Source organism: Pistacia vera, unplaced genomic scaffold (assembly GCF_008641045.1).
Source record: "Pistacia vera cultivar Batoury unplaced genomic scaffold, PisVer_v2 Contig398, whole genome shotgun sequence".
Classification (NCBI taxonomy): Eukaryota; Viridiplantae; Streptophyta; class Magnoliopsida; order Sapindales; family Anacardiaceae; genus Pistacia; species Pistacia vera.
In genome coordinates, this window is record NW_022196221.1 from 974,089 (window position 1) to 984,203 (window position 10,115).

At 40.7% G+C, this 10,115-nt stretch overlaps 1 protein-coding gene and 1 non-coding gene across 2 annotated transcripts; both read right to left on the reverse strand.

Annotated features, from left to right (window-relative positions):
* Positions 1 to 5,021: 5,021 nt before the first annotated feature.
* On the reverse strand, positions 5,022 to 9,422 carry LOC116141375 (cellulose synthase-like protein G2). Its single transcript, XM_031426887.1, is given in 6 exon segments — positions 5,022 to 5,685; positions 5,769 to 6,113; positions 6,201 to 6,644; positions 6,753 to 6,878; positions 6,977 to 7,126; positions 8,797 to 9,422. Coding segments are annotated over 6 exon segments (2,226 nt in total). The 5' UTR covers positions 9,415 to 9,422; the 3' UTR covers positions 5,022 to 5,142.
* Positions 7,530 to 7,611, reverse strand: TRNAS-UGA. The gene has a single exon. It is a non-coding gene; the product is annotated as a tRNA-Ser (tRNA).
* Positions 9,423 to 10,115: the final 693 nt, after the last annotated feature.

Sequence of the window (10,115 nt, forward strand, 5' to 3'; positions counted from 1 at the left end):
ATTCACATCTAGACCATGAATGTTTGGAATCCATATTATGCAAGGAGACATTGCTTCCCCACCAAACCCCCCACACCCCCCGGCGGACGGATACCAAAAAACATAAAATTAGTGCTATTTATAAACAAAATCATAACAGCTTCATCTGACAAGATTCTACAACTATGNTACAACAATTCTATTATGTAAGTTAGTTTTATACAAAATTTACCTTGACTCATTTGTTGGGACGGGAACGCGCTTGAGTGGCCACTTTCCCGTCAATGCTTCATCACCGAGGTGCTTAAACATCCCGCTCTCGCGCAACAACCGCGGGAACAACACTGACACTGCCTCTAACTCGGCCTCCAACTGCTTGTCTCGAAAAATTGTTGGGTTGCAGTCAAGGATCTTCAGCAACCTATGATGCAGTAGACACTTTTAACCTTTGCCCAACTGTGGCCATATTTGGGCCTTTCCCCCATTACATACTGCATCATCCTGTCATCAAACTTAAAATCATTAGGGACGCAGTCCAAGTCTTCTGTGCCCAATCGTTTTCGCTTGGCTCCTTTTGCTACAGATGTACCAATGGCCTTTTTCAATAAATTGCGATATGTCGATACCAGTGTTTGGCCAAAGGCCACATCGGTGATAGCACAATCGAGATACAGTAGATCACAATTGCTGGTTTATCGCAGCCTCATCAGTGCCAATGCCTCGTCGATGTGCTGCATCAAATAAAAACAACATGATAAGTATACAATACCTCATGGAAAATATAAGCAAAAATAAGGAAAATTAAGCGAAAATAACTCACCGAGTTGTGAAGCCAGCTGCCCATCGTCAAAATCTTTTCAAACCAATCCCGAGAATAATCCTCTATTGGCCTATACAAATCGACAGTGGACTCCATTTTTGCTTGCCCGCTTCCTCCCCCTTCCTCTATTTGTACATCCCCGCTTCCTTCGCCTCCCGTCTCAACCTCCTCTATTATAACTGCCCCACTTCCTCCAGAAACCTCTTTAACCCCCTCAATTTTGGCTTCTTACTCAATTTGTTTCTTTGTTTTCCTCTTAATTCCACGTGTTAGTATGGTGTAAGGAGATTTCACAAACCTGCTCTTTCGGCTCTCTCTTTTCAGCCCAGGCTGCACTTTAACTGCCTTCAATACTCCACCAACTTCCTCCTGCACCCTACCAACTTCCTCCTCCACCCAAACAACTTTCTCTGCCACCTTATCCACTTTCTCCTCCACCCTTTTCAACTGCTCTTCCATCTTATCAAACAAACTCTTTATGAGGTCAACCATCTCACTCTCCCACTCGGTAAAGCGGTACTTGTTGTATCGGTTTGCTGGGGCATACGAAGCTCTTCCTCCCTCCCATCGATTGCGCCTTCATCCTCCTCGGCGTCAACCACATTCTCAAGCAGTGGCCCTACAACTGCCCTGACATGTGTGACCCCTTCTAGGTCCCGCGTTAGACGGTCTATCCCTTCATCCTTTTGATCCTCCAATGCTCGGAAAGATGTGACATAGTGCTGTTGCGCTTCAACCCCCAGAAGCGGTGAGGAAGGGACGGACAACCCCCTACAATAAAAAACAAAATCAATCAGATTTAATCGACATTTTAAAGCAATTGCATGTTCAAGCTTAATCATTTAATCTTACCCGAGCTGGTTGAATTTCAATCTCTATTTACTCATAATCCGAATGGGTACACTTCTAGTCGTGCCACCGTAACATCCTAGGAAATGTCTATTGCACAACTGAAGCCCTTGTCCTCCCCCCTGCCTTAGCCAGACAGGGATGGCCTCATACATCCAAGCCTACATTGTAAAAAAACAGTCCATATCATAATTCAAACACATATATTAAAAAAAAAATATAACAAAAAGCTATTAATATTTACCTGCATTGCCCATGGAAAGCCAAACAAATTGTACGTCGCGGTCTATTCTTCTTAGCCCATTGGGAGTGCTTTAACGCCAGGTATTTTGCTTGCAGGGACTCCATGGTTCGCTTAAATGATACCCGTCCCCACGGATAAGCATTAAAGAAGTTCAAGTTACTTACAAACTTCACCCAATCAATATCAATGACTTTTGTTGAGTCACTAGCCATTAGGATCGAATGTAAGAACAATACTAAGCATAGTTTGAACGTCTCTGAATCGTTAAACTCACCATCTTTTAACCTGTCCTCTAATTCCTGTGCCTTAATAGACTTGTTCCCCGCCAAAACCTTGTTAGCCAACCTTTTGGCTCCCGTACTGTCCGTTATTCTTTTTTCCTCAACCTCAACTAGCAATTCCCCACATCTTAAGCTAGTCACCAACACATATTCTATCATCCCGAAACGTACTGGCTTTCCATCCACCATGAACCACATTTCGTGCTTTTTGTTGCTTTTTATTGAGTGCAGCAACATATAATGCACTCCCGAACCCCAGAATGTCTTTTTCCATTTTGTGTCCATATTCCAAAAATGACTGAAACAAGTCTCTTTGAATCTCCTTTCACCATTCCTCATTGTCCCTAAAATCCCCGTTATTCTTGTTAAAACATCCCAACTTGACCTCGCTGTCACCCTCACAGGGAAGTAGGGTACCGTATCGCTTACAACCTCCAATCCGTACTCTCTATAGTTTACGCTTTGGAAAATCTGCACAATCGATATAAACAAAATATCAGCAAAAAAATTAAACCAAATCAAATATAAACAAAATACGCTTCGGAAGAATCGCTTAAGCGATGGGCAAATGATTCTGCCTCATACAAGATCTCTTAAGCGATCTGAAATAGCTTAACGATACAAAGGATCGCTTAAGAGATTATAGATCTGGGCAGATTTGGTTCTGCCTCGGAAGAGATCGCTTAAGTAATCTTAAATCACTTAAGCGACCAAGAGTAAAAGCGATTCATCACTTTTACTCTTGGTCGCTTAAGTGATTACAGATCGCTTCTTAAGCGATCTTGTACAAGGCAGAATCAACATCTACCAGATCTAAGATCGCTTAAGCGATCTTTTATATTGCTTAAGCGATTCATCACTTTTACTCTTAAGCAATCCAAAATAGCTTAAACAACCAAGAGTAAAAGCCATCAATCGCTTAAGCGATACAAAGGATCGCTTAAACGATCTTTTATATTGCTTAAGCGATTCATCGCTTTTACTCTTAAGCAATCCAAAATAGCTTAAGCGAACAAGAGTAAAAGCCATCAATCGCTTAAGCGATACAAAGGATCGCTTAAGCGATCTTAGGTCTCGGCAAGTACAAATACCTTTTCTTCGGCGGCCTCCTCCTCTTTGGCAGCCTCCTCCTCCGCGGCCTCCTCCTTCTCCTTTGAACTCTCGCCAGACTCCTCTTCCTGGCCTGAATTCTGCCCGACCTCCTCTTCCTCTTCAGAACCGTTTTGCTCCTGTTCTCTCTCTTATTATGCCACCGTCGTCTCCGCTGCTGGAACACTTTCATTGATCAGAGGATCCACCGGAGCAGCCATTGAACTGCTTGCACGGCCGAACTCTACGATTCAAAGAGGCGTTGGGTTTTCCTCCTCATTGTTAATGTCAGCCATAGTTTTAAGAAAGGAAGAAGCTTTAGGATTGAATTTGGGTGTGAAAATTCACCAGAATGTGGACTGTTATCGCCGAAATGTGGACTATTACCGCCAGAAATTGCTAAGATGCATTTAGGGATTGAAGATATTGATTTTTGCCTTAATTGGTTTTGATTAAGTGATTTGAATATTTGGGGCTCTTTTGTAAATTTCAAATTTTAAAAACTTTCATTAATTATTTTTGTCCTTATATGTTTTAATCTTTTCATTTTAACCCATTTTACATGTTTAACGGATCCTAACTGTGTCACGTCAACTTCTCTAAATAAAAAAAAAAAGGGTAAACAGTTTCAAGGCCTTTTTTTTAAATCCAAACTTGAGATGGCCGGTCAGCTAAATTTTCTCAAAATTAAGCCTCTGTATCTACGTACTATGTCGATTTGCCCCCGTCTCTCCCTATTACTCTCAAGATGAAATACTTGGTGGTGAGATTGATAGAAGGTCGGGATTTTTTGATTCGGTGGCGTCCATGATGACAATGATCTTGTTCTTTTTACAGCGAGGCTGGAAAGTGGCCGGAGTTGTAATGGGATTTTTAGTGGTAGAGGCAGCCATGAGAGTTAATGTAGATGGTCTTCTGCAGGTTGAACGCCATTGTTTAAGGAGGAGTGAAACTGAAAGAAAAGAGTAATGTAATTGGTAGTGGATAATAGTAGTGAGTGGAGTTGTGGAGAGGGTATTTGATGGCTGCTAATGTAAGTGTTTGTAGAGAGAAATAGGAGGAAGAAATGTTTTGTATTTGTGAGAAATTTTTTTTCAAAAGCAAATGAAATGTTTCCAAGTCTTGTTGCCATTTTTGTCTACTGGTTTTTTTCAAGATTTTTTTGCCAAGCTTGATTAACCGAGCTCCAGTATCCTGTATCCCTTTAAATTTCTGATCTCCAGTGGACCTCTCAGTAGGATTCAAACCCAGATGAAGTTCTGACCATCTGTTAGAGAAAAAAGAACGAATGGACCTTTTAGGATTCCCAAGAAATTCTTCAATTTCTTCCGGAAGCAGATGCTTATTCATTTGCCTTTCACGTATCGTGAATAACTAGGACATCGAGGAATATCCAGAAATGCATTTAGGGAATCGGTCTGATTCTCTCTCTGTTTGTTCCGTTTGAAGAAAGGAAGGATCCCAAAGAAACTGAGTTTGAGTTCGATTTCCATTGTTTAGGGTCGAACTTGAATTTGAACCCAATATTGTAGTAACCGAGTCGAGTTCGAGTAACCAGATATTCGAATCGATTGGACTCAATTTTTCATAATGTGGCAGCATTACTTTTATCTGCTTCTCTATAGCACCGAACCAAGATGGTAATTGTACAATGCTACAGAACCAAGCTAGTAATTATACAATCTTTTATCAGAATATATATATATATATTCAACAATATTTAATATTGTCAATCGACGAATGCAACATAGATTTCCAATGATTATATTCAACAATATATAATATTGCCAATCGACGAATACAACATAGATTTCCAATGATTATTTCTAAAGGATAAATTTTTGCAGCATGGAAGTAAAATTGTAGCCTTAATATTGTCACTAAAAAATGAGAGAAGCTGCTGCATAAAGAGCCCCCGCAAGAAATGTTGAAATGAGAGTAATTTTGGTAGGCATTTTCCCTTTGTCAATTCTCAGGAACATGGCTTCATAAATTGGCAAGCAATTCACCGTGAGAAAACCTGCTAAAATCATCTGCAAAAATAATCCTTCCATGTTGTTTCCACTGATGATGTCTAAGAACCCTTTAAAGAATGAGAATAAGTTAATTGTTGCTGCGGTTGCCAGTGTCACAAACATGGGTGATGGTACTCCAAACTCAAAGATTTCTTGCTCATATCTCTTGCTTTGCTCATCATCAAGTACTTTGCTGGTCACATTGAAACCTGATGCAGAAATACCAAAGCTCTGGAGTAAGTACTCAATGGACCCGAAAAGGAAACATGTTAGTCCCCTTATCATCCAAATCCTCTGATCATTCCACCACTTTCTGAAGGTTGAACCTTCTAATATAAACTCTAGGCAGTCTTTTGCATAGGCTCCAATGAATAGAAATGAGTATAAGAGAAACCATGGTTCAGAAACCTGCAGGACATTTTTCATTAAGTTAATCATGATAATTAATTAGTTAATGAATGATAATTTAGCAAATGTAGGCGGATAAATACCTTTGGGAAGATACTGACTCCCTTGAGGAGAGCCAGCTGGGGGAGAAATGCATACACGGTGGCGGGAATGGCCCAAATGGGCCAGCATGAATAATGAGCATAAGATAGACCCATAAGGCCAATTCTGCGGATACCAAAGGTTAATGTACTATATTTCGAAAAGGTCACCTCAAGTAGACCAATGGCCCATCGCTTGTATTGATTTATCAAATCAATAAGGGCTATCGGTGCATCCCCATAAAATGCTGGCCTCTCAGGATGACAAAATATTGACCTCCATCCCTCACAATGCAACCGGTACCCTGTATAGTAGTCCTCAACCAATGACCCATATCGAAAACCTATCTGTCCATTTGAACCAAATCCAGAAGATTTAATCATCAATGCTTTGATAAAAGAAAACTCTAGTGAATGACTAATGAAAATGCTAACCTTGGATCCCCAGTTGGTTTGGTTCTCATAATTGCAGCCTGCTACCTGGTGAGCCAATGACAGAATGGATGGGGACTTGAGGGGTTTATCCACAGCATGGTTTGGATGGAGTTGAGGGATTTCAGGTGACATAAAAGTTGAAGGATCACCAAAGAATGCTCGTCGACGGAAAAAGGTTCCAGTTCCAACATAATTAGGACCCTTTAACCCATCGAAACCCAGAAAATTAATTTCAAACAAAAGTTTGATCTCACTAGCATACATGTCATTCTTGTTAAGTCCACGAAAACGCTGAGGAAACTGAATGTACGCCAAGTCGGATCGAGTTGCAGAATCACATACATAACATAGCACACGGAGAGGTGTTTTGGGATCATTTGAGTACATATCACAATCAAGCGTCAAGACTATTGGTGCATTGGTCATAACAGCTGATACTCGCAGCTTCAACCCAACAATTAAGAAACTTTTAGCATGAAAAAATCATGTATCTGAAAATTCTCATTGCTTAATAAAATTATTTGTGTTTATGTATATATACATTTAGCATACCAGGGTGTTGAGGGCACCAGCTTTGAAATTGTGGCGTGAAGTCTTGCTTTTCTGTCTGGATACATAGATGAGGTTGGGCAACAAATGGCCAGTGATATCTCTGTCTTTGCTATTCTCTAATAAGACCTATTCGTAGTTAAATGTGTGAGAACAAAATTTAATGTCTGGATATACATGGGTGGCTTTTGAGCTTGAAAATTTGACAAGGTTGAATGCAGATGAACCTGAATAACAGTGGGATGATCTTGGCGGGTAAATCCAGCAGTCCATTTATTGAAAGCCTCACGTTCTTCATCTCCATTGATGTACTCATCGCTTACTTTCCCAGTTTCAACAACATGTTCTACTTTGAATTTCATGCTTTCATACAAAGCCTGTTACATGATCAAGGACTGAAGGTCATTAAACTGAAAAGAAGAAGAAGAAGAAGAAGCTGATTATTGTTAATTATATATACCTATAAAGCTTATAATTAATCAGATCATGATATTATCACTGTTAAAAATAAAATATGACTTTAAGTTAGTCATCAAGTATTAGAAGTAACTAGCTCCCATCACTCAGTCTGGTCAAGAACTACAGCAGGTATAAGATTAGGAGTGAAATTAACGTAAAACCGCTGTAAATAACATTTGAGTCATACTAATAGAGAATTTTACAGAAACGATCATCTTATGTTAGGTGTCAGACTGTTGTTATGTTTGCAAAAAATTGGATGAACAATAAAGTATTTCGGCACCTGACAGCTGCAATATCAGGCAAAAGTTGAAAATCAAGCATCGACAGCAGGGTTCGACCCTGCGCGGGCGAAGCCCAACAGATTTCAAGCCTGTCTCCTTAACCACTCGGACATATCGACCTGAGGTCGCTGTTTTCTCTTGAATCATATAACATATATTTCAATTTGTTTAACACTTACTATGCTTTTTAGTGGGCTAATTGTCAAATGTCAATCGTGAATGCTAACAATATTATACATGTTTCTTCTTTCCGGTGTTTTATGAAGGTGTGAAAAAGAGCGTCGGCCAAAGATATCCCCATGACTCTTCAGCCGCCAGTGACATTTTCTTTTATCTTTTCAAAAATAATACATACAGAGTGATAAAGACATATGGTCTCATCGTTTGATCACTTGCAGCTACTTCCATGATCTGCCGTCAGCTCAGCTACATGGCGAGTTCATCCAGCTAGAGATGATGAAGCCTCCACATGACTTTGTCGCTGAGGACAAATGAAGTCCTCACTAGAAAAATCTATTGTGATTTATATTACGGCCAAATTGCGCATACCCAAGGTTTGTGGAAACGAAAAGTTGATCACTGCTGGAATCTGGCAGAAAATTGTGTTACGACACAGACCTCATCGGATCTGTGTCGTAACACGTCGATCTGGCCTTTTCCAGCCAGATCCGTGGTTGATCTGATCGGAAAAGGTCAGATCTACGGCCAGATTTGGCCGTCGATGCCGCAGATGGAGTTTTGCGGCCACGACGGCCAGATCAGTGCAAAGCCAGATCGACACGTTATGACATAGATCCGACGGGTCTGTGTCACAACGTAATTTTCCGGCCAGATTTCGGCGGTGGTGGCCGGAATCTGGCACTGCGGGTGTGGGGGTGTTTTTGTCATTTAACAAATTTTTTATATATGGGGGTGTTTAGTTAAATTAGTAAACCTAGGGGGTTTTTTAAAATTTTTTAAATTTATAAAAAACTAAAAATCAAACTTGTAAGGGCATTTTAGTCTTTTCACTATGAACAAATAGAAATCATTAACCGCACATAACGGAAGGTACATGTTTATTATTTTAAAACTTTTTAAGTATCAACTTATCGTTTCGACAAACCTTAGTATGCGTAAGCCGTTCGGCCTTTATAGTACTGCTTAATTATTATTCTCCAGTCTCCCGAAACTGACCGAAAATTATTTACTAAGAACTACGTACCAAAGAAGCAAACTAATACTGATCACCAGGACTATTCTATATAATATATTATGACTGAATTAAATAGCAAGAAAATTACTGTAGGTAAAGAATATTTCACCTTAATCTTCTCAGTCTCGGAGCACCAAGAATGATCTGATGTACTGAAGTATACTTCTGGGCTCCTCACTATGATATTCTTCTTCCTTCAAAATGGTAGCCAGTGACTTGCAAACTTAGCCGCCTCCATGAAAGCAAAGAGAGTGAGTGCCGAGCCTCCATCGTCCGATACATAAACTGAAACCTTCTCCTTTGGATAATCATAAGCCATAACTGACAAGGCCGTGTTCACAACATTTATCGGCGGTTCTTTATAAGGATCCGCGGTGCAAATAAACACATCCAGAGTTGGAAAATCACTCGGTTTCATGATTTTTTCAAGGTTTTCAGGGTACTCTTTACGATGAACCGGACGCATATGACAGGACTGTGTGGTCACCCACATGAAGGCCAGAACAAGATTGGAGAGTAAAAAAGAGAGTGTCACAGAGAAAGAAGCTACGTTTGTGCAGTTGAAAAGTGTTAGTACATGGTGATAAACAAGAGCAAGGATGGCACAAGCGTAAACCGAGGCAAACACGCGGTTGAATAAGGTGCGACGGAGGGGATGAAGAGTGTGAAGAGGAAGGGCTTGGGTGGCGGAGACGGTGGTGTCGGTGCACTCTTTTAAACTTCCCATTTTCTTGGTGACTCTTTATGAGAAGTACATAGCATTAGCATAGGCTTGACTTATATATAATCCTGTAAAACTGGATACCAGGCACGTTTAGGGATGGGCGTGGGCCGGGTCGAGGGTCAGGGACCCCATTCCCCGTCCCTAAAGCTGGGCAAGGATCGGTCCCAAGCAGACCCAGGCCTGGGCTCGTTTGGGACTGGTCCTTATGGGACTGGTCGCAAATGGGACCAGTCGCTCATGGGCTTGGGACCCATGAGAAACTCTATGACCCAGCCCGATCCTTAGGACTGGTCCTATGGACCTGAAAAATTTATTTTTCTCCCCTCGATTTTTTTTGGGGCGAAACAAAATTTTGTAAGGGGTTTTTAGTATTTTTAGGGGTAAAATTTATAAATTTTTTAGGCTTGGAAGATTTTTTCTTTAATAAATTTTATAAAATTTCCTTTTAACCCTTATAATTTATGTTTATTTTAAAATTTATAGAGAGTTTTATGCAATTATACAAGGGATTGAAACGAAAATGTGTAAAAAATTTTGGGCCCAGGCTGGGACTTGGAGGATGGCTCAGTGGAGGGCCCAGGCCCTTCTCCTTAGAAATGGGACCAGGCCTCCTAGGACCGGGTTTAAGGCCTAGTCCCAAATGCCCACCTATACCTATCCCCGTTATCCACTCCCAAGACCGTCCTGCCGTCCCTGGCCCGTTG